A 25,604-nucleotide genomic window follows, 5' to 3' on the forward strand; every position below is an offset into this window, starting at 1 on the left:
CCAGCAATCTTAGCAAGCAAGCCATTGGTTCCCTGTTTGCTTTCTCTCTCTCTCTCTCTCTCTCTCTCTCTCTCTCTCGTAGGGCTTGCTAACTACTTAAGTAAAATATTTGTTTTCTGTTAAACATGTCAGGGAGTATGGTCAGCTTATCCACATTAAGCCTATGTGTCCCAAGTTGGAGTAAATGTTAAGTAACTCAGTACAGTAAACTAGATTCTTCTACCCTTTCTTGTTTAAATGATCATGTTCCCTGGAGGTGGAAATAGATCTTTAAAAAGATATCCTGTGGTTGTTTGTTCTCAGTGTAAAAAAATGAGAATAATTTGATAGAGTGTAGGTTGTCTTATATAAAAAGTGCTTCCATTTGCATGAATTTTAGAAAAATCACTTTGGAAAAATGAAGGCTATGTGGTTATAGTGAACACATTAAGCAATTTTATTCTTTGTTTAAAATGAATATTTTATTATTTTCTTCCCTTGCCCTTTGGGTATGGGAGTTAGCCTTAGTATTTCTAAATACAACAGGCCAGTTTTTATAAATTAAGGTGTCGATATATTCTTAATTATTTAGTTTTGTGATTGTGGTTAGTTTTCATTTTTCTTAAGCACTTACTAGTAGCATCTGTAATTAAGTGAACTGACCTATTAACTGTTTTCCTCTTTCTCCTCTTTTCCTCCTCCTCGAAATATATCAGAGCATGTTTGGAATTCTTTGGCTCTTACGGTGTGCATTTGCTGATATGCATTGACCAGTTACCTTACTCACGGGGTAGATACTTCTTATGCACTTGATTGTGCCAGGGCCTTGGCTAGATGATAAGAATACAGTAGTGAACTTAACAGTGTCCCTGCCCTGGTGGAGCTTATGGTCTTGTAGGTGAGACAGATACCAGATAATCATGTGAATAAATGTACAATTCCAGCTGTGCTACATGCCGAGGGGGAGGTTTTTGGTGATCCAAGAGCTGATAATGCAGAGATAGGACTGAGAAAGGAGGGTGGGACGTTGTCACAGCTGATAATGCAGAGATAGGACTGAGAAAGGAGGGTGGGACATCAGGAAGGTCAGAGAATTCCTTATGAAAGTGATGCTTGAGTCAAAGTCTGATGGATGAAGAGAGTTTAAATAGGTTACATCGAATTTTTAATAATGTCGATTGGTGACATACTGGGCAATGATAGCTGATTTTTCTTTGGGGAAAGGTATGTCAGCTAGTCATTCAGATTCCTTTATTTTTTAATGATTTTTCATTTTTTTGCTTTGCATTGTATTCATTTGCTGAAGAGCTGGCTTGTACTTTGGCAGATGTCATACTTGGTTAGTCTCCTTAGGATACTAGCCTAACAGTCTGGGAGTTGTCAAAGGCACTTTGCTTTTCAGACCTGGGCCTCTGTATCATGACTATCGTAAATTTAGAATTAAGACACCTGCTCGCCTCCTACCAGGATGAATGAGGTGTCCCTGTGATCTGCTGCCCCCTGGAATTCTCTACATCTTTCTCTCATAGCACACACCATATTACAATATAATCCTGCCTCATCTAAGCCCAACTTTTGAGAGAATCATTTACACTCAGTGGCTACTTCAGCTCCCATTCACTTGTCAGCCTGCTGCAGTTTTTCACAGCCCCCAAAGGACTGCAGTCCATGCCTTCAGGGAGCTCAGACTCTAGCGGAAGGAAAGAAACCAGCAGGTACAGTACACAGGGGTTTGTGTTGGAAACTCTGCAAGCACAGGATGCCCTGGTAGCTCAGAGGAAGTGCACGTCGAGCATGGTAGGTAGGTAGTGGGTAGAGCCAAGATGACTTCCCAGAGGAGAAAAGCTGGAGCTGAATTTTGGAGTTTCGGTAAAAGTTTGCTGTAACTAGTTCAAGTTGCTGTCGCAAGCTTTTAGAAATGATGTAACCATGGGGCAGTTGACCGTCACCGTATTCTTTGCTATTTTCATGACTCTGGTTGTGCTTTTCCTTTTCCCTGGGTTGCCCTTGTCCATCTTGATTCCTCTGCAGGACTGGGCTTTATTAATCTCCACTTCCTTGAGCTTGGCTATAGTGGGTTTTCAATAAACATTTGTTTTGTTGTGTGCTTTGTAAATAGGCAATGAAGCTGATTTCACAAGATAGCCACAAAAGTTAGTTTCATTACAACACATTACCAACAGCTGTATTTCTAACTTTTAACATATCTCATTCTAAATCCTGTGGCAGCTCAACCTCCTTCCCTCATCCCTGGAGATAAATTTTCTTTCAAAATCTAATATGCACTGTATAGAATATAAAACATACCCACCATGTTTTGCACAAGTGGAAAAGGCATAACTTAGCTTTGGGGCATGTAAGTAGCAACTCCTGATAGAAGAAAAAATGTATTCAGAAAGCTCAAATTATAAATAAAATGGGAGGCCCTAGATTTGTGTTTGTGGATGACTGTTTTCTTCAGCTAAATCACTGATGTAGTGTTTATTTGACTATTTCATAATGAAAGGTGGAAGTTAAAAGTTCTGAAGATATTTTCCTGCAGTAAACATCCAGATTAACATTTTCCAGTTTTTCACAGAATTCTAGTTTTTTTTTTTTTTTTTTTTTTGAATAACAAATAGGTTTTTAGAAAACATTAAGAAAAAAACAGGAGGTATAAATTCCAGGATCAAATGGAAATGCTGAGTTACACTGGTTTTTATTTTGTTTGATCGATTGATTTTTTTAAAAGTGAGGTGCTTCGTAGAGCCTCTAATATGCTAGCACTGATTGTGATCTGTAAAGGCATTTTATAATATGCAGTGCTCCCAAACTAGTAGACTCTTCTGCTGTTTTCTCCCCTAAAGACTCTGAGTTCTGCAGAACACGCTGGGTGTTACTGCTTAGATAGCTGGTACTGTAGTGTTCCCTGACAGGGACAGGTTCTCCTTACCTAAGGAATTCTCACCGGGCTTGGACATCCACATCTGTTATGACACTTGGCACTGACAGTGGGGTTGCAGAGATTCTCAGGACAGGCTGGTTAGCCTACTCCCTCACCCTTACAAGCAACTCTGCTGTCTGTGGCACTCATCAGAATTGCTTGGCACAGTGGTCTCCAACTTTTTTTTTTTTTTTTTTGAGATAGGTTTTCTGTAGACCAGGCTGGAGTGCAGTGGCACCATCATGGCCCACTGGAGCCTCCACCCTCTGGGCTCAAGCAAACCTCCCATAGTTGGGATTACAGGCACATGCCACCACGCCCAGCTAAAATTAAAAAATTTTGTAGAAACGGTGGTCTTGCTATTTTGCCCAGGCTGATCTCAAACTCCTGGCCTCAAGCGGTCCTCCTACTCCCAAAGGGCATGAACCATCGCATCCAGCTGGTCTCCAAGTTTTTTGATCTTGTATCTTATACTTAAAAACTTGAGTACACACTCCTAATATGGAAATATTTATAAATAATATGTGTTATTGCACTATGATTATGTTTTAAAGTATGCCACAATTTTAAGGGATAAGATAAAAATTAATGGAAATCATAGTATTTCTTCCCACATTCCAGTAGGCATTTTACACTCCCTAGTGTGTACACAATCCACTTTGTAAGCCTCTGGCTTTTGAGATAGAATCTACTTACAAGCCAACTAGCTGTCACCCTCCCTGCGTTCCTGGGTTAAATTTGCTTTCCAGTGAAACACTCTGCAACCACTGAAGAATGCAGGCCACCTGCAGGTATTTGCTTCTAAAGAATTCCAAGAAGTACTAAGTGGAAGAAGCAAGTATTAATATATATGTATGGTCTGATTTCATGTGTGAAATTTTTTTACATTTGTAAAAATGTATAATTTATTCAGAGAAAATCTCTAGATTGATACATTAAAAGCTGTTAAGTTATTTCTGAGCACTGGGATTAAGGGCCTTGGGAGAGTAAGAAGATCTTTATTTTTTACTTTATACCCTTCTGCACTGCTTGAATTTTTAATGAACGAGATTCTTTTTATAATAAGTAATTTTTAAAATCACTAAGTATATTACGATATCAACTATGTTACAATGCATTGCCAATGTTGATTGTTGAAGTTGGGTGATGGGCATGTTGGGTTTCATTATATTCTTCTCTACTTTTATGTGTATTTGAATATTTCCATAATAAAAATTTTAAATAAAAAATGCATTGCAAAAGAGTCTAGAAATACACTATATAGTTAACAGTGGTTATCTTAAGGGTGGGAGGATAGAAGGAGGGTTGAATAGAACTTCAGATACCTTCTACCTCAAACGTGTTATAATGGGAAAACCAGTGATACACACACACACACACACACACACACTGCAGAGCCACCAGTACAAAGAGTTTCATATGTAGAAGGGAGTAGAAAAAAATTATTTGATTTCCTAGATAAATGTTAGTTCCTAGCGGAATCTACAAAATAAATGTGCAAGTCGAGTGTTTAATATGTAAGGCTTGGCTGTTCCATATTAAAATTTTTTTTTTTGAGACGAAGTCTCACTCTGTTGCCCATGCTGGAGTGCAGTGGCATGATCTTGGCTCACTGCTACCTCCACCTCCTGAGTTCAACCGATTCTCCTGCCTCAGCCTCCCAAGTAGCTGGGACTACAGGCCTGCGCCACCATGCCCGGTTAATTTTTGTATTTTTAGTAGAGACGAGGTTTCACTATGTTGGCCAGGCTGGTCTTGAACGCCTGACCTTGTGATCCACCCACCTCGGCCTCCCAAAGTGCTGGGATTACAGGCTTGAGCCACTGTGCCCGGCCCCATATTAAGATCTTAAGGCTTGTTTTATAAAAAGGATTCTTGGCCTTGTCATATAATCAAACAAAGGTGAAACTCCACGGCATCGCCACATGTGTCTGCACAGTCTCAGCGGCAGCAGCGAGGGCACAGCTAGTGGTCTGCCTGAATAATTTGCACTTTTATCTGGTTACCAAGCTCCATAACATGAAAAGAGAGTGTCTTAAAGTACAGTACCTAATTATAGCTCTCACATGGGGTCCAACGGAGTTAATATGTAAAGGACGTTTTCTATTGCTGACTACAATGGTAGGCTGCATTCATGGACACATAGAATCTATAAAGAGGGAAATGATGGTCCATTAGCTGTGTGACCTTGTAAAAGCTAAGCTCTAGGTACTTCATCTGTGAAACAAGGATAATAGTATTAGCCACCTCAGGGCACTGTGATGTGGATTAAAGGAGAATGTATGTAAGGCACCTTGCATATGGCGAACACTCACCATATGTCAACTATTCTTGTTTTCATGTGAAAAACTGCTTACTGAACTGGAACATTTAGCTTGCAAGCAGGTGTCCCCTATTTTATGTGTCTTATCCTCAGACAGACATGTGGTTAGGGATCCTTGGTCTATGGTTAATCTCGTTACCCTTGCCAAAGTTTAGGAATAGTCATGTCACCTAACTTTGGCTAGTAAGATAAGAGGAGCTGTCTCCTGCATGATGTCTACTGTTCATTCTCTGGATGTTACCGTGTCTGAGTGTGCTGCCTGCAGTTGCAGTGGGCAACTTGCTAACAGCCTGAGGATGAAGCCAACATCAAGGATGGTGGAGCAGAGAGAAGGAAAAACACTGCATCTTCATGACATTACCCAAGCAGCCCAGCCAGCTCTTCCTGAGGCCCACTCTACCTTGGAACTTCCTTTTGTGTGAGATTTAAAAACAAAACAAAACCAACCAAACAACCCTCATTATTTAAGCCAGTTTGAGTTAGCTTCCAAAGACATCATGATTGATTGAACCTGCACCAGACAGGATTTGAGGTAGAGGTGGTGCATTTATTCACTTTGGAATGCAAAAATAGAGACATCAAGAAGTTCCGAGACATGAGGAACTGGGGGTTCTCGAATGATAGCAGCTTGAACTCTTTTTCTACTAGCAGTTTAACCCATCTGCCTCTCCTGAGAAAAGCAGCTGCTGGGGCTTGCAGAGGGCAGATAAGGCCTGGGATGTGAATGAGGCTTCTGGCCACAGCAGAAGCCTGTCAGAGAGCTGGGGCAAGACTGTCTTCCTGCCTGGGAACCATATCAGAGAACCCTTGGGAGGGGATCCAGGGGAAGGTCCTCGTGAGTGTATGGGCCTCCCTGCTTCTTGAGGAGCTGGCCAGATGGGTTGAGTTGCCTTCACTGCTATGAAGGTGTCTGAGAGAGGTGAGGAGACTAGAAAGGGGGCAGAGATGCTTCCTCCAAGTCCCTTGCCAGAGGACTGGCAACCCATATGCTGCTAAGCTTGAGCCTGGGAGACTGATACTGCTGTTCCTTCTATCGGGCTGAGAATGCTGTCTCTTAAGGTACCTCAGTATCTGGAACAGAGCCCCAGTGAACAAACCAAGGAAAAGAAGATTCCTAATGGTGTCCAGTAGCGAGGACAATTAACAAGCAGAACCCTCAGTACAGAAATAGCTGCTGGCATAGATAACTTGAACCAAAGAATAAGAAAGGGAGATATAAGTGCAACACAATAAAACTGATTTTCTGGAACCAAAAATGTTCCAGATTTTGAACCAGAGTTTTCAAGAGATAAATTGAAGGAGAAAGTGGTCGCTGTTGATGTCTGAATTAGTGTCAGAGAAAGATACATCTGAAAGTATAGAGCAAGATTACAAAGTAAAAATCCAGAACGGAGGTGAAGGATGTAACAGAAGAGAGATGTGACCAAAAATATCTAAAAGGTTTCTGAGATGAAGAGAGAGACTTGCCTCTCAGAGTTCCAGGAGCTGGGCGTGGCCATGCCTACAATCCCAGCATTCAGGGAGACAAAAATGGGAGGATAACTTGAGGCCAGGAGTTTGAGACCAGCCTGGGTAACAAAGTGAGATCCTGTCTCTGAAAAAAACAAAAACAACAACATAAAAGAGTTCCAGGAAGGAATGATCATCGGAAGACATGCTTCTAGGCATATTATATCTCTGAGCTACAAGAATAGAGAAAAATCTTAAAAGTTTCTACAGGGAAGAACAAGTTACTCCTAAAGAAGAAGGAGTCATCCTGGCAATGGACTGCTTACTTACAACACTGGAAGCAACAGTATGGAAAATGGCCAACCACTGAGGGAAAAGGACTATGTGGAAATTAACCTAGGCAGACCTGCAGTTCGGCTCTCCAGTACCTTCAGTTCACTCTTAAAAATGTGTCCAAGAATATGTTACCAGTTCCTTTTACTTGGTGATAAAATAAACTGTCAAAGTCTCCAGCAGAGTTGGGAAGGACGAGAAGAATATAAAATCTTAGAATAATAGTAAAGGGGATCATCACCCAAATCAAAATGTATTACCAGCTCCTGGATACTAAAGGCCAGAGAAGCTCATCCCTCTGAATGTTACCGGGTCCTCCACTCTGTAAAAGTCTATTCTTTCTCTGAGTTGATCACATCACCATCTGCCTTGACGACTCTTCTAAAAACAGTCTGGTGCTAAAAATAATAAGTGAATCTCAGCAAATCTGGGCATCGGAGGTGGGTGGGAAGGAGGGAAATGTTCCAAAGTTCTCATCTGGGTAGTAGCTGTGCAACTGGTAGGGGAAGTGAAAGTATTCTAAAGTTTGGAATGGGTAGTGGAAGCAGTGGACAAACAGTATTTGGTGGGAGAAGTATGTGTCTGGTTTTATATAATGGTAAAGAAATATGTATCTGATTATAAGCAACAGGAAAGGGAAAGTAGCTGGAAGTAGAATGAAAATCTACAAGAGAAGTCATATCAACAAGATGGAAAAGGGAACTATCAATTTGATCAATCTGCAAAAATAAGACTAGGTAAAAGGAGAAAATAATTAGTAAAGTAAGGCAATAAATAAATAAGATAGTAAGAGTCCAATCATTTCACTAAATGTAAATGGAATAGATTTTCTTATTAGAAGTCAGAGACACTTAAGTTGAGTTAAAAATATCAATAAGCCAGCTATACTCTATCTAGAAGAAAAATATCTAAAATTTTTAAAGAAACAAAGTATAAAGAAAAGTTGAAAATAAAGAGATGAACAAAGATACCAAGAAAATATAGTGAAAAAGAAAATAGGATTAGCAAAATTAATTGTCAGACAAGGAGGAATTAAAGATTAGAGCTCTAAAGGAGGAATGTTATCTAACAATATAAGGCACATTTTGTGAAGCAGAATTAACATTAGTAAACTTATGTGTACCAAACAATGTAAATACAAACATAATTAGATCAAAATGGAGATTTTAAAACACTTTTAAGAATCATATCTAATATACGAAAAATAAGGCTATATTAGAATAATATAATCAACATACTTAGCTTAATAGATATATAATCTTAAATTTCTCAAGTAAAACATAGAATATTTTCACATATCCAACAGAATGTTATAAAAATTGACTATGTACTTGATCACAAAGAAAGGCTTAGCAAATATAGAAATGACAGATTTTTGTAGCAACATTCAATGAAACTAGAAATAAATAATTTAAAAGTGATCAGAATAGCCTATTTATAAATTGAAGACTACTTCCTAGGTAATCTTTGGAGCAAAGAGCAATATAAAGCTAATGCTAAAAAACTACAGTGAAAAGAATGCTTTATATTAATATCTGTATATTACAGCCTTACATGTTATTATCGTTAAAGAAGAATGACTAAAAATAAAAGTACTAGTTGCTTTTCTATGGAACTAGTTCTATGGAAAGAACAAAATAAAGCAAAAGAAAACATGAAGAAGGAATTAATATAAACAGAACTGGGACTACAGAGAGGCAAGCGAGATGCCTAGGGCACAAACTTTAAGAAAACAAGGTTGTGCAAGTGCCAGCCCTGGCACCCAGGCACCTCACTCCTTAGGAAGCACTCGATTTCACAGACACATTAAGGGAGCGGCTGGCACTTGTACAGTATCGCTTCCTTGAATTGTGTGACCTATGTGCCTTGCTTCTCTCACCCTAGTTCTGGCTGACTAGAAAAGTAAAAGCTGCTCTCCTGGGAAGAAAAAAGCATTTTCTTCTTTTTCTTCTTCCTCTTCTCCCTCCTCTTCCTCCTCCTCCTACTTTTTCTTGCTTCCCCTTCCTTCCTTCCCCTTCTTTCTTCTTTCTTCATTCCTTCCTCCTTCCTCTTTCTCTTTTCTTCCTCCTCCTCTTCTTTTTTTTAAATTAACAAAACTCATAAAAACCTAGATGTAATTTATACTTATTATTGTGATCTTTGAATTTTACTATTTTTATCACAGCCTAGAAGATAGTGGAGTCAAAAGAGGTCTTACAAAAATAACTTTACTGTTACCAACTAAATGTTTGTTTTAGAAATTCATTTTTTAAAAAGTGCTTTAGACCTCTTACCTTGTTTCATATTCCTAAATCAATTGGCCTATTTTATGGGCCCACACATGTCATTGTATGTCATTATTGAAAAACATAAATAGTAATAAGACTATCTGTACATCTTATTTCGTTTCGAATGTCAGGGTAGGCCGGGTGCGGTGGCTCATGCCTGTAATCCCAGTACTTTGGGAGGCTGAAGTGGAAGGATCACTTGAGATCAGGAGTTTGAGACCAGCCTGGGCAACATGGCAAAACTCGGTCTCTACTGAAAATACAAAAATTAGGCCAGGTGCAGTGGCTCACGCCTGTAATCCTAGCACTTTGGGAGGCCGAGGCGGGTGGATCACTTGAGGTCGGGAGTTTGAGACCAGCCTGACCAACATGCAGAAACCCCATCTCTACTAAAAATACAAAATTAGCCAAGCGTGGTGGCGCATACCTATAATCCCAGCTACTTGGGAGGCTGAGGCAGGAGAATCTCTTGAACCCGGGAGGCAGAGTTTGCAGTGAGCTGAGATCGCGCCAGGCACTCCAGCCTGGGAAACAAGACCGAAACTCCATCTCAAAAAAAAAAAAAAAAAAAAAAAGAAGATACAAAAATTAGCCAGGTGTGGTGATGTGCACCTGTAGTCCCAGCTACTGGGGAGGCTGAGGCAAGATAACTGCTTGAACCTAGGCAGAGGTTGCAGTGTGCCAAGATTGTGTCATTGCAATCCAGCCTGGGTGACAGAGCTAGACTCCAAGAAAAAAGAAGCATAAAAAGAATGTCAGGGTATAAGGTAGAAAACAGACAAACGTGGGTTATTTGGTGATCATCAACCAGTCAAGGAATGAACCTACCAATTACCCAAGACTTGAACAAACTTGAAGTTATTCTAAATGTGCTTTCTAAACGGATACCATTTAAGTATACTCTTAAGGAGATTATTGCTAGAAATTAGGAGGATTATTATCATTCTCCAACATAGTTTCTCTCGACAGTTAACGTTGAACTATTTAGCTTTTGAGTTTTTTTCCTTTTGTGGATTATATCGAGATTTAAGGTTGGATAGAGCATTACGTAGCATTTCTGTAGTTTGTCTTGTTTTCTGTGATAAATGTGTCCATTGCTTCAACTACACTAGGAAGAATTATTAGAATTTCAGAGTTTGCTTTTGGATTTTTGTCTGTGCTTTAAGGTTATGTCTTCATTTAATCATTATTGTGCTCTTATATAACTTTGTGCCTCTCTTGCTTGAAGATATTTCACAAAAATAATTTTAATAAATGTTATATGCAAAAGGCAAGTAAAAGCTGAAAATCTAAGAATATTACATGCAAAAGCACAAGGACCAGATGGTTTCACAGCTGAGTTTTAAAAAGATTTTTTAAAAAAAGATCATCACAATATTATCTAAACTATTCAAGGCCATAGATAAAAGCTGTAGAATATCAAAAGCATGAAATGATAGACCCCCTAAAAAAGGTGTGGATCAATTTCATTTATGAGGCCGGGCGAGGTGGCTCATGCTTGTAATCAGCACTCTGGGAAGCAGAGGTGGGCGGATCACTTGAGGCCAGGAGTTCGAGACCAGCATGGCCAACATGGCAAAACCCCATCTCTACTAAAAATACAAAAATTAGCTGGGTGTTGTGACCAGTGCCTGTAATGCCAGCTACTCGGGAGGTTGAGGCAAGAGAATCGCTTGAAGCCAGGAGGCAGAGGTTGCAGTGAGCTAAGATTGTGCCACAGTACTCCAGCCTGGGTGACAGAGCAGGACTCTCCAAAAACAAAAATTTCACTTACGAAAATAAAGGCAAAATTCTAAATAAAATCAAGGAAAGTCCAGCAAAGTTACGAAAAAAAAAAAAAAAAACATGGTAAGCAAGGAAGGTTTACTCCATGAATGCAAATGTGGGCTGGGCGCGGTGGCTCACGCCTATAATCCCAGCACTTTGGGAGGCCACGGTGGGCAGATCACGAGGTCAAGAGATCGAGACCATCCTGGCCAACATGGTGAAACCCAGTCTCTACTAAAAATACAAAAATTAGCCAGGTATGGTGGTGGGTACCTGTACTCCTACCTGCTCGGGAGGCTGAGGCAGGAGAATCGCTTGAACCTGGGAGGGCGGAGGTTTCAGTGAACAGAGATCGTGCCACTGCACTCCAGCCTGGACGGCAGAGCAAGACTCTATCTCAAAAAAAAAAAAAAAAAAAAAAATAGAATGCAAATGTGACTCAATATTAGGAAGTCTATCAACATTATGTAATCTATGAATAAAGAAGGAAGAGGCCAGGCATAGTGGCTCATAGCTGTAATCCCAGCACTTTGGGAGGCTGACACAGGTGGATCACTTGAGGTCAACTTGGGTTGCCAGTAAGGTGAAAAAAAAATGAAATAATATAAACTGTGGTTGTTGGTGATGAAGTGGTTGTACAATGTAAAATTCTAGTATAAAACAGAACAAATAGAATTAATATCATGAATTTGATAAGGTGGACAAATATAGAATAAACAACCAAAAGCTGTTCTTTATGCTAGTAATAAGCCCCATGAGATAGAAATGGAATGGAATGAAGGGTTCCATCACACTCTTGACAAAAAGCTAAAATACTTAGGGGGAAAAAATATGAACTTTTATTGAAGGATATGAAACAAGATCCAAACAAATGAAAAACATACAATGTCTCTCTGGATGAGAAGATCTCACATAGTAAAAATGTTGGCTCTCTTTGTACTAATTTCTATATTTCACGTGCCTCCCAATTAGTATATTTACAGAGATTTTAGGGAAATTACTGTAAAGTCCATATGAAAGACTAGATGCTTGAAATCAATTAAGTGTGATTAGAATAGAAATAAAGAGAAACAGAAATAAAGAGATCAATGTGGCAAAATAGAGAATTAAGAAATAGTTCACATGTACTTTAAATTTATGATACAAGTGGGATCTCAATTCAGCATGAAAAAGTTTAATAAATAAAGTTGGCTCCACTTGTATCCACATAGAAGAAAATTAAGTTGTCATTCCATCTCACACTATATACAAAAATAAATTTCAGATGGATTAAGGCTTTTAAGGGACAAAACCAAAAATCTCAGACGAAAATATTTATTTTCAACAATTTGCATTTCAACGGTGACTTTAAGTCAGAAATTCCATACAATAGAAATGTTAGATTTGTTTTGACCTCAAAGAAATTACTGTACAGCAAAGAATACTATAACTAAAATCAAGGCTGGGTGTGGTGGCTCATGCCTGTAATCCCAGCACTTTGGGTGGCCTAGGTGGGCGGATCACTTAAGGACAGGAATTTGAGACCAGCCTGAGCAACATGGTGAAACCCCGTCTCTACCAAAAATACAAACATTAGCCATAAGTGGTGGCGCATGCCTGTAATCCCAGCTACTCGGAAGGCTGAGGCAGGAGAATCACCCTGAACCCGGGAGGTAGGTTTCAGTGAGCTGAGATCATGCCATTGCACTCCAGCCTGGGAGATGGAGCAAGACTCTGTTTCAATAAAATAATAAAATAAAATAAAATAACCCATAGCTAAAATCAATAGAGGAATTAACTTAGAAAGTTATTTGCAAAGAAGCTGAAAGATAAAAGGTTACTATATGTCATAAAATATGTAGTTCTTACAAGCTGGCAAGAAACAGAAGCATTCTAAAAGAAAGTGGGATTTGAACAATTAATTCACAGTAAAGCAAATTCAGTAAACCTATGGAAAGATTCTCAAACTCAGCAGTAGGCAGGGAAATGTAAAGTCACAATGAAGTCACCACTTGCACCCATCAGACTAGCAAAAACTAAAATGAAAAATAAATATTTCTGCCTTGGAAAGAGGTAGGGAGTGGGGAATAGGTGTTCATACACTGCTGGTGGAACCGCAAATTGTGATAATGTTTTAGGAAAGCAATATGGCAACATCCATTCAATTTAAAAATATATATCATTTGGCTTAAAAAATTCTACCACTATCCCAGCCCTTTGGGAGGCCGAGGCAGGCGGATCACCTGAGGTCAGGAGTTCGAGACCAGCCTGACTAACATGGTGAAACCCCGTCTCTACTAAAAATACAAAAAAAAATTAGCCAGGTGCGGTGGTGGCGCCTGTAGTCCCAGCTATTCGGGAGGCTAAGGCAGGAGAATTGCTTGAACCCAGAAGGTGGAGGTTGTAGTGAGCAGAGATCATGCCTCTGCACGGCAGCCTGGACAACAAGAGCAAGACTCCGTCTCAAAAAAAAAAATTTTTATACTACTAGAAATATTTCCCACAAATGGGTATATAAGAACGCGTGTATAAGGATGTTAAATGAAGCATTTTCCAAAAAGGCAAAAAGCTGGAGAAAAGTAAAGGCACATCAGTATGAGACTGACAATAAATTAAAGTTATCTCCACAATGGGGAATATTATGCAATCATCAAAAATAGTGAGGCTGGGCACTGTGGCTCACACCTGTAACCCAAGCATTTTGTTTGAGGTCAGGAGTCTGAGGTTGCAGGGAGCTGTGATAGGGCCCCTGAACTCCAGTCTGGACAACAGAGTGGAGTTCTAAAAAATTAAGAAAAAATTAAAAAATAGTAAGATCCATATCAATTGACCCAGAAATATTTCAGGTCATATTGTTGAGTAAGGAAATCAATTTGCTGAAAAGAACGTTTGTGAAACACTAACAAGTCCCTTCTCTTGGGAATGTGTGTGTATGTTAGTGTATGTAACTATAGAAACATTTCAGAGTTACACTCCTAGTTATGAACATGGGTCGGGGACAGGGCATTGACCCAAGTAAAAAGAGTAGGAAAAAGATTGCACTAACCCCTCCAGCATGTGTAATTCTATTTATCTAAAAACATTGTATTATAGCACACAGAATTAGAAAAAAGATCCGTATCTTTTGACATGTAGGGATACTAATAAGTCACTAAGAAAAAAAAAAAAAAAGCAAAACCAGAAACAAAAACCAAGTTGAGCAAGTTGCAGAGTATTGTGTATGTGTATATATATACACATACACATACATACATACTATGGTTCCATTTTGGTGAAAACAACAAGCAAACAAAAGCCTTGAGTGTGGATAAATGCTTGTATATGTTTGAAAGAATAACGTTGTCAGGCTGTTACCAATCTTCACTTCGGGTCGCTGGGGTGGGGAAGAAGGTGGGTGCAGGGAGATGGATGACCGGTTTTCTCTTTATATACCTTTGCATTGTGGCACATGCTGCTTTTATACTCTTATCAAATATCTTTAAAATGAGAAACATAAAATAACCACATAGCAAAACCTAAAAATACATTACAGCTTTTGCCGTCAAGGGGCTCACCGTCTCCTGCAGACCGTCTTCAGATAGCTGACCTGTTTGATTTGCTCTCTATGGCTTCCAGGGAAGAAAGCGAGGGAAGAAAGCGAGGGGAGAAGTTACGGCAAGGTAGGGGAAGCTCCTTCCCTGGTGGTGCTGGACCACGCCTGCGATATGCTTTTGAGAGGAAGGTGTTGGCCTCCATCAGTGTTGCCCCACTTTTCTGAAGAGATGAATTAGCCCAGGTACTTGTTGAAAAGAACAATCTTTAGGAACTGTCCTTGACTTGCTGAATTCAAATCTCCAGGGTAGGAGTCTGGGAAGCTTTATTTTTTAGTGCCCAGGTGATTCATATCATCAGGGAAAGTTGGGAAACACCGGTCTACATTGACGCTGCTCAGCGTGGCCGGGGGACCAGCTGCAAGGGCATCGCCTGAGAGTTTGTTAGGAATGCCTGCTCTCAGGCTCTGCCCCAGACCTACGGTGTCAGAAATGCCAATGAAGAAGGTGCCTGTGCACAGAATGAGTTGAGAGGTATGTTGTAGATGACCCTTATGGTTATTCTCTAATTCTATCTTATTTGGTAGGAAGATAGCTCCAAGACCCTAGAAAATTCTTTTTGTGATACACCTGTTTCAAAAGTAAAAATGTAATCAAGGAATACAAAGGGATTTTGATGAACTGACTGAGGCAGAAACTGAGTTAACATAAGTGGAGGCCAGCAGAGCCAAGAGATGAGGGAGGGACGGAGTCAACCCCTACACCAACTTGGCTTTGTTTCTAAGCTGAATGAGGAAGCAGAGAACTCTATCTTGGACAGGTATGGTAGTCGAAGCTTCTGATTTAATCAAGAGACAAAAAATACAGATAAGAAGAGATAACTGTCACTTATTAACTCAACAAGCATTTACGGGATGCCAACTCTCTGCCAGGTGATGGGCTGTGCACTGGGAATAATGCGGTGAACAAGAACCTCTCCCTGACTTCACCAAGCTTCAAGGCCAGTAGGGGAGAAAGGCCGTAAAGAAACCGTTTCACAGGTCAGGCCTAGGGCTAGAGAAAAGGTAGTGAAGCACTTGCCTTGGGTGCAAAAATGTAAGGGGACTCCAAAAACTCAGTTATGAACATAATTTTTAATGCAAAATTTTTTAAAATGGAAATGAATGCAAAAATCTATGATACATAAAACATAAAAATGTTGCTGTCATGGTGGTTCACATCTGTAATCCCAGTGACTTGGGAAGCTGAGGCAGGAAGATTGCTTGTGTCCAGGAGGTCGAGGCTGCAGTGAGCTCTGATTGGGCCACTGCACTCCAGCCTGGGTGACAGAGCAGATCAGGCTGGGTGCAGTGGCTCACTCCTGTAATCCCAGCACTTTGGGAAGCTAAGGAGGGTGGATTGCTTGAACCCAGGAGTTCAAGACTAGCCTGGGCAACCCTTGTCTTTACAGAAAATACAAAAATTTTCTGGGTGTGGTGGCATGCACCTGTAGTCCTAGCTACTTGGGAGGCTAAGGTGGGAGGATCCCTTGAGCTCAGGAGGTTGAGGCTGCAGTGAGCTGTGATCATGTTACTGCACTCCAGTCTGGGTAGCAGAGTGAGACCCTATCTCAAAAATAAATACATAAATAAAGACGGGTTCACTATTACTGATTTTTCCTTTTGCCTCAGGCTCCAATATGGCTCTGCATGGCATGGCCACAAATCATTTCACAAGGAGAATAAAAAAAACATTGACTATGGATGGCAGGGGGAGCTGCTTGAAGCTTGGATAGGATGAGATAATTGTTAAATGATCCCTGAAGCAGTAACACCTAACTTGGAGCTGCAAGTGTGCAACGCAGGAGAAGTTGGAGTGTAAGCAACAGAATGGGGCTAGGAGAGAGCTTTGTGCTTTTGAAGGAACCAAGGTGGCCAGTGTTGTCTAGACCTGTGGTTCTCAAACTTAGTGCCTATTAGAATCACCTGGGGAGCATTCAACAGCCTCAGTCTCTGGGCCCTGCCCCAGTCCAATTAAGTCAAAAATCCCTAGGTGTGGGGCTGAGGCACGGCTAGTTTTTAAAGCTCCTCAGGCATTTCTAAAGTGCACGCTAAGCCTGGGCAACATAGTGAGACCCCTGTCTCTACAATACATTTAGAAATTAGACGGATGTGGCAGTGTGCACCTGTAGTCCCAGCTACTCGGGAGGATGAGGTGGGAGAGTTGTTTGAGCCACAGGAGGTCAAGGCTGCAATGACTGTGATTGCACCACTACATTCCAGCCTGGGTGACAGAGTGAGACTTTGTCTCCAATAAATATATAAATAAATAAAAATAAAAAATAAAGTGCAGGCTGGGTGGAGTCTCTGTGGGTGGAGCTGGACAATGGCCTAGTGAGTGACAGAGAGAGAATAATGGGAGGCAAGACTGGGGAGAAAACTAGGGGCTTCATTGGGGGCCTTGAAGGCCAGGGTAATTATTTTGGATTTTTTCCAAAAAATGTGGGACGTCATTGGGAAGGTTTTATGCAGGAAAATGATATAACTTTTTTTTTTTTTTTTTTTTAAGGTCACTCTGGTCGCTGTGCGGGAAGGGATTGAGAGGGAGGAGGGGGTCTGGGGGATGAGTTGGGAAGTTGTTGCAAACGTCTGGGTAAGTGATAGTTCGGCTTGGGCTGGGTTGATGGCAGTAGAGGTGGGGGGATATCGACACGCTTAAGAAATAAGAGTAGAATTCGTGGGATATGGTGATTGTTGGATTGTGAGGGGCCAAAGGGAAGGACACATAACAGATGACTGCCCAGAGTCCAGCACCAGCAACTGGGTGAGGTAATGACATTCAAGGAGATAGACAACAGAGAGAACGGGGATGAGCAGGTTCCAGGGGCAAGAAACATGCATTCATTTTTGGACGCAGGGAGAGATGACGCAGGGGGAGCTGTTGAATGGACAATTGCATAATATATCGAAATATGGGTCTGGAGAGAAGGCCCAGGCTGGAGTTCTACAGTGAGAACGGTTGGCCTTTGTGGTTGGTCAGAAATAAAGCCATAGGAGTGGGTGAGATTGCCTATAAAGAGAGAACCATGCCAGCAGAGAAAGAGGCCTGGGATCCCCTGGAATGGCTGAGTGGAGGACAGGGAGCAGCGTGGAGGCTGGGAGGAGGCTGGGAGGTTCGAGGGGAATCAGCGGGGCACAAATAACTAAGGGCCAAGTGGATGGTGGAGAGCATCGCTTATGTGACTGCCAGGCACTCAGAAGAGAGAAAGATCTCCGTGGTCTGGCTGGTCTAGGAGGCAACTGGTGAAAATAACTGGGCCTGAGTAGATAAATAGGACTAAGTTAGGCAGAGCAATTGCAGAGGAGAAAAGAAAAGGAGGAAGGGATAAGAGAAGGGAAGGCATGAGATGTGTTGGGAGCCATTAATCATGTGCAGATCATTGGGATTCAAGTAGAAGTATGTATTATAAGAAAAGTTCAGCCAGAAAATGACCCCTTTTGGGATTGATTTTCTTCAGTCTTCGTCTTGCTTGTCTATTTCCCATCCCTCTGACTTTCCTCTAGTCCAGCCTCTTTGGGAGTGCAAGCACAGCACTGAGCAGCTTTACCCCTTGCTCTGCCGCCCCACAGATATGTACTGCAATCCAAGCTTTTGTGGTATTTGCTGCCGACATGACTCAAGGTGAACATTGAGGACAGGGAGCTTTGTGATGCAGCGGAGTGCGTTCGTTTTAATGTTGAATGGAATGCTTGTTTCCTTCTCTCTGACTTGCTCACCTCGAAGAGCCCAGCTGCAGTGTAATCGACATTCCATTTCTTTCCCAGTGCTCTCTTACAAGCAGAAGCACAAATTAGCTTTTGCCTAAAAGGCAAGATGCTAGTGTTATCTTTCCTGAGTGGGCTCATAAATGCAGATTCTATGGAGAGAGGTGTGTATAATCAGTTCACGAGCCAGCATTTTGCATGTGCAACGAACAGATGTGGCTGCATTATTCAGTTTCCCAATTTGACTTCCCTACTCGAATATACTTAAGAAAATGCGATGTCGATGAACACATCCCTCCAAGTGAAAATAATCCACCGACAACAGAATTGGCAACCAGATTTGGACATGCCAAGAGGAGTTTCAAATGTTCCAGTTACCCACTTGTCACGTTGGATGCTTGTTGAATTCTCTGCCCAAAATGTTACCATGTATTGTGGCACTTCAGTTTTCTTACTAAAGATGAAATAATTTCTAATTATATTGCTTGTGAAACTATATTACTTTTGAAACATATCACACTATAGTAGAAACATGTTTGTTTAACTCTGCCCTTTATTTTCCCTGTTTTTATTTTCACATTGTAAAAGGTGGCATTAGGCCGGGCGCGGTGGCTCAAGCCTGTAATCCCAGCACTTTGGGAGGCCGAGACGGGCGGATCACGAGGTCAGGAGATCGAGACCATCCTGGCTAACACGGTGAAACCCCGTCTCTATTAAGAAATACAAAAAACTAGCTGAAGCTGAGGTGGCTGAGAGCATGTATAGTCCCAACTACTCTCTGGAGCTGAGGCCGGGAGAATGGCGTGAACCAGGAGGCCGGGCTTGCAGTGAGCTGAGATCTGACCACTGCACTCCAGCCACAAGGCAGAGCAATGACAGTCCGTCTCAAAAAGTGGCATTCATACCCCTAAAAGTGCATGAAATGTAAAGATATATAGAACGGTTAAATCAGTGAACGTGTGAGTGCCCACCACCTGGAGTAAGAAGTAGACTGTTGCTGGCACCTGGAACTCCAGGGTGCCCTTCCTCTTTCCTGGGATTATCACAGCCTTGCTTTTGTGATAATGATTTTATTGTTTTGTTTCCTTTTGGGTTTTTTTTTTTTTTTTTTTTTTTACGGAGTCTCACTGTATTGCCCAGGCTGGAGTGCAGTGTCGTGATCTCAGATCACTGCAACCTCCGCCTCCCAGGTTCAAGGGATTCTCATGCCTCAGCTTCCCAAGTAACTGGGATTACAGGTGTGCACCACCACGCCCAGCTAATTTTTGTATTTTTAGTAGAGACAGCGTTTCACCATGTTGGCCAGGCTGGTCTCGAACTCCTGACCTCAAGTGATCTGCCTGCCTCAGCCTCCCAAAGTGCTGGGATTACAGGTGCTTATCCATCCCTAGCAATATAGGTGGGTTTTGTTTGTATCATACTATACCATGTTTTGTGTCTTTGTGCAAATGCAAAATGCATGAGTGCTTCCTTAAATGTTGCTCCCTAGATGCCTCGCTGCCTCACGCTGGCCCCCGCCCTGTTCTTTTGTGTGTGTAGCTTTGGCTCATCTTTCTTACGGCAACAGTCCATTAGCAAGACTATACCCCAGCTCATTTCTGCATTGTATTGGCAGACATTTGGGCTGTTTCTGGTTGTGATGATTTCAAGGCTCACATACATGTCTTCTGGAATACATATGCATGGACTCTGTCGCATATATAGCAAAGAGTGTTTCCCTGTTGTTTTTCAAAAGTGATATTTTAAATTCCTTCTGGATCATTAATGATAAAACCTGGCAATCCAATGCAAGCATTTTATTGTAAACCTTAGTCTTTTAGATATAATGGGAAATGTTGTTCATTTTAGTATCTATCCATTTTACACACACGCTCACACACATTCCCTAAAAGTGGGGTCAAATACTTTTGCAGGTAAGATTAGCATTCAGGACAGAATGCTTCATTTGGAAACACTGACCAGCTGTTCTTCCTATCCCACCACCCCATACGTTTTAGATTTCTGGGTCTTTCAAAGGGAAATAAAAGTGAATCATGCAAGATAATTTTAAATTGATTAGTCAGAGGTAGACATCTTTCCAGGATTTTTGTTTTCATGAGCCCCAGTTTACCCTGCTTTGGTGAAGAGAATATGAATTATGGGCTGTATATAGCTGAGCCTAAGTGCATGTTAGGTTAGGTTGTTTAATGTGCGTAACATGTTCCTCCTCTCTGAATTATGTAAAACACATGTCTAACTGATTACCATATTTAGTGTCCATTGTCACCATGTGCTTTGTGATGGAATTTGCTGGTCAAACATTATTATTTCACTTATTGGACAGTTTGAAATTTGACATCTAACTCTCTCAGTCAGTTCCGGCTTCTATAGCAAATTGCCATAGACTGGATAGCTTAAACAAGAAACCTTTATTTCTCACAGTTCTGGAAGCTGAGAAGTCCAAGATAAAGGTGGCAGCAGATCTGGTAGTCCACTTCCAGGTGAGAGTCTACTGCCTGGCTTGCATAATTGCCTTCTCATATCTGCATATGGCAGAGAGTTCTGATCCTTTATCCCCTATAAGGGCACTAATCCACTTATGAGGGCTCCACCCTCATGACCTAATCACCTCCCAAAGGCCCCACCTCCAAACACCATCACATTGGGGATTAGATTTCAGCATATGAATTTTGGGGTGACTGAAACATTCAGTCCATAGCAAATTCTTTGAGACATTCTGGGTTTTTAAAATTAGCTTTTGTTGCAAGCATTAGTAAGATACAATAATTATATTTATTTAATTTGTAATTTCATAATTAAAATGACCAACTGTCCAGCTTTCACTGTTATCACTAGTAGTTTTAGTACAATTCTTTTTTTTTTTTTTTTGAGATGGAGTCTGGCTCTGTCGCCCAGGCTGGAGTGCAGTGGCACCATCTTGACTCACTGCAAGCTCCGCCTCCCGGGTTCATGCCATTCTCCTGCCTCAGCCTTCCAAGTAGCTGGAACTACAGGCACTTGCCAACATGCCCTGCTAATTTTTTTGTATTTTTAGTAGAGACAGGGTTTCACCGTGGTCTCGATCTCCTGACCTCATGATCCACTCGCCTTGGCCTCCCAAAGTGCTGGGATTACAGGCGTGAGCCACTGCGCCCGGCATTTTAGTAGAATTCTACTTGTAAGTGTTTGGTTCTGTGCAATCATTATATGATTTGTATAACTATTAGAATAATTTGAATTTTTTCTTCTTCTATGAACTGTATTGTCTTAAAGGGTATGCATTTTGGTATACACAACTAGTGGTGATTAATTAGAATTTTGCTTTATTGAAGCACTAGTTACCTAATAAAAAGTATCTTTCTAGCATGGTTCAAAAACTGGTCAGAATAAACTAGCAAGGACATGAGGGAAACTTGACTTAATTATAAAAGACATTGTAAATTAGAACAACAGATCTAAACTGGCTCTTGCATTTGTACTTATTTGCATATATTAACATTTAACCAGAGATAAAATTGGGAACTTTTTGGTTGTACTAATACTGGAAAATAGTTACATCATTTTGAAAAGCTCAGTTTACGAGAGTGAAACATTACCCCCCTTAAATCTAAATTTTATTCAAGCTTTATGTGAGATTCTTTATGTAATTTTGGCTTCTAAATAAGGCAACCATTCCAGATAAGGAGTAAGATTCATTTATTCTTTCCATTGGGTCTTCAATAAATCTCATCTGATCTTTCGCTTTGATGTTTTAGACTTTATTTCACATTTCACGAAGATTTTTTCCTGGGTTGGGCGAAGTTGTAGATCATCTGTGTTTTCTGAACAAAATGTCATTCTGAATAGAAAACAGAAAGCAAACACAGCATTAAGTTTGAGGTGGAGCTTATTGAAGTGTTTCATCCTTTATCAAATTCCACTCAATTTGTGTAAGGCATGTGATGTCTTTTTAAAAATGAGATTCTTATGTTTGCAAATATTTTTGTAACTTCAGAGAAAAACAAAACCCAAGTCAGTGACAGCAATCAGAGTAAGACTTCCTGGGCTTCTACACTGGGGTGATTTCAGTTCTGTAAGAAGAAAAGTCCTGGGGCAGCCCTTCTTTGTTCTCCCGTATGACAGCTCACCTAAGATTTGAGGGTGACTATTGTTTCCTTGACCATATTTGCCTTGACTTCAGGGCAAACATTTCTAGTTCCTCAACCCTTCCTCCTAAGGCAGGCTTACCTCCCCAGCCTTCCCTCTGTGGGCAAGCTCCAGTTTGTCAATGCTGTTCTTAAAGGTCCATGGTATGAGGTCACTGTCATCGGTTTCTGCCTGGCTCAGCCCTGTAAGCCCTGCCCGTTCCTCTTATTGGAGCTGACATTGTCCACTAAAGAGGACACCACCATGTGTTTTGGAAACAACAACTAGACTGCTTCGGCCATTGGCCTGGTCCGAGATACCATTTTGTGTTACTAATTCCAATTGCATCTGTTAAATATATATCTATAGGTATATCTGTAGAAAAATTCTAGTTTATTATTTCTTTTTTCTTTGAATTGCATCTAAGGTCAAGTTTTTACTAAACTGAACTTTTAAAATTTAAAAATACTATGAATAATTTGTGATTGCATTCTTGAAAATTCAAATGGTAAAGGAATAAATGAAGCCAAATAGTAAAGAACCTCTTCGCCATCGGCCTTCACTAACATCACTCCCCTCTCTACATTTATGGTTTGGTTTATGCATTTCCAGACTTGTTCCTATGCATTTACACATATACTGAGTGGGATCATATTGTATATGTTTTCCTGCAATTTTTCCTTGGTACCAGAAAATGGCACTCAGAAACCTGCTCATATTAGTATGTAGAAATCTATTTCACTATTTTTCCTCTGTTGCATGACATTCCATTTTAAGGATGTACCACAATGCATTTTCCTACTGTTAGACATTAAGATTTTCTCAAGAATTTACTGTTTACTTATTATGTATACTATTTATTTAATAGTACTGCAACAGACATTCTGTACATATGTATTCATATATAGGCTTTGTGCATATTTTGATTATGTGCACAAATACTCCAGAAAGACCATAAGATACCTAGAAATAAAATTCTGGCTCAAAGTAGTATGCATATTTAAAATTGTGACAATGTACACTTCGTGAGACCAAGGACTCTGTCTGTTCACTATTTTTTTTTTTTTTTTGTGACGGAGTCTTGCTCTGTCACCAGGCTGGAGTGCAGTGGCGTGATCTCAGCTCACCGCAGTCTCCACTTCCCGGGTTCCAGCGATTCCTCTGCCTCAGCCTTCCAAGTAGCTGGGATTATAGGCATGCGCCACCACGCCCGGCTAATTTTTTGTATTTTAGTAGATGGGGTTTCACCATGTTGGCCAAGATGGTCTCGATCTCCTGACCTCGTGATCCATCTGCCTTGGGCTCCCAAAGGGCTGGAATTACAGGCGTGAGCCACCGCGCCCGGCCTGTCTGTTCACTATTATACATCTGGTGTCCACAACAGTGTCTGGCATAAGGTAGGTACTCACTAAACGTTAGTTGTTGAATGAAATTCCCCTACAAAATGCCTGTAATTTACACTCTCACTAATAGTGTATGAGAATGCCCGTTTCTCCACATCTTTACTAACTCTGGATGTTGTCTATTTTTGAATTCCTGCCAAACTAATGAGTAACCAGTGATAATTTCATTGATTTTTATTTTGCATTTATGTGAGTACTGTGGAAATTGAATGTCTTCTCATTAGTTTTAGCCAGTTATTATACTTGGTCTTGCTGTACAGCCAATAGTCTCTTCTTCCTCTTCACCATCTCCACAACTCTACTCATCCCTGGCTTTGTGCCTTTGGGGGAAGAAAACCCCCTTCCACTGAATTTCTTCCATGGAGGCACAGAGCAAGTTACCTAACCCACTCCTTTTCCCCCTTGCACTTAGCAGCGATATTAAGAGTGTAGAGTCTCATCTTTCCAGCCCGATTCTGGGATTTGGGTCTGCAAAAGGCACTAAAAAATTGGTAGTTGTTATTAGTGTCATGAAATGTATATTATGATTCTCATTTATCACTAAACAACTGAGTCTTGAAGAGTGAAGTTATTGCTTGAGGCTACACACATTGTGAGCAGTGAAGTTAAAATGTGAGTTTAGGACTGGCTGACACTGGAGTCCATCTGATCCTGCCAGCCATATTGCTTTGCCAGCTGCCTGTCTCCCTGGGAACACCTCTTGGCCTCCTCAAAGAGTGCTGCAGCACAGCCCCAAGTGCACCGGTGTGAACTTTCTTCTTACGCTTCCTGGGTTGTGTAATGCTGGACTCTCACTATTCAAAGTGTGGTCCGTGGACCCGCAGCAACAGCATCGCCTGGTCGCTTGTTAGAAATGCAGAACATCACGCTCACCCCAGACTCACTAAAGCAGAACCTGCATTTTAACAGGATTCCCAGATGCTTTGTGCGCTCGTGAAAGTTGGAGAAGCCCTAGGGTGGACCACACCGTTAGTAAAATTAATTCATCTTATTTTCCCGGTTAGGTCCTGGAGTTTATTTCTACCAAGAGCCACAACTCAGATTTTTTTTTTTTATGTGTGTTCTCCAATAGTACCTGGTACTGTGTAGACACAGAGGAGGCACTCACTCAATATTTACAACCTAAAAAAAATTATAGCTCCCATAACTGCCATGCCCTGACGCTTTTTTAGCAGTAACTCCTACAGCCCTAAGGATGGGTTTGATACATATATATGTTAATGTCCAGCACTGCAACTCTGCTAGATTAGACTGAGAAAATTCAGATTAATGGAACCAAAACTAATGGAAGAAAGAACTGTTGGAAACAGCACACCCTCAAAAAAAGGGTAATAAATCGAACAAATCCCAGTCAAATCTGGACTGGGACAATTTTGAGCACTGTCCCCAAACTGTGTAACTTCTGTGAGCCTCAGGTTCCTAACCTGCACAGCCAATACTACCCATTTCAGGGTCACAGTGAAGATCACATGAGATGAATGCCATGGAGCACCTGGTTCAATGCCCACCATGTGTGGGAGCCCCGGAAGCGCCAGGCCCCTCCCTCTCCTCGTTTCTTCTTCCGTACCACATGGGTGTGCCCCAGTGGAGAGGGTAGTGCTGTGCTTTGGACAACCTTTCAGGTCGAGCCACATGGGATTGTCAGGGTGAGCAGCCACCAAAACGGAGGAATTACTCTCCAGGTAAGAGCACGTGGGCAGGGTCGGAGCTCAGAAGCAGCACTGCTCCAATGGGCCACAGAGTCATGTGAGAAGAGCTCAGTGCAGAAGAGGAACGAGCAGTTTAATCTTCCCAGATTGATCAT

The 25,604-nt window shown here is 41.1% G+C and overlaps 1 protein-coding gene across 1 annotated transcript in view; it reads right to left on the reverse strand.

Annotated features, from left to right (window-relative positions):
* Nucleotides 1–21,951: 21,951 nt before the first annotated feature.
* LOC101023172 (hepatic triacylglycerol lipase) overlaps nucleotides 21,952–25,604 on the reverse strand; it is a 159,003-nt gene continuing 155,350 nt past the window's right edge. The window contains exon 10 of the mRNA XM_003900989.5: nucleotides 21,952–22,110. Within this exon, the coding sequence (XP_003901038.2) occupies nucleotides 21,999–22,110 (112 nt within the window). The 3' untranslated portion in view covers nucleotides 21,952–21,998. The remainder of the gene's footprint in view (nucleotides 22,111–25,604) is intronic.

This window comes from Papio anubis, chromosome 7 (assembly GCF_008728515.1).
Source record: "Papio anubis isolate 15944 chromosome 7, Panubis1.0, whole genome shotgun sequence".
Taxonomy (NCBI): domain Eukaryota; kingdom Metazoa; phylum Chordata; class Mammalia; order Primates; family Cercopithecidae; genus Papio; species Papio anubis.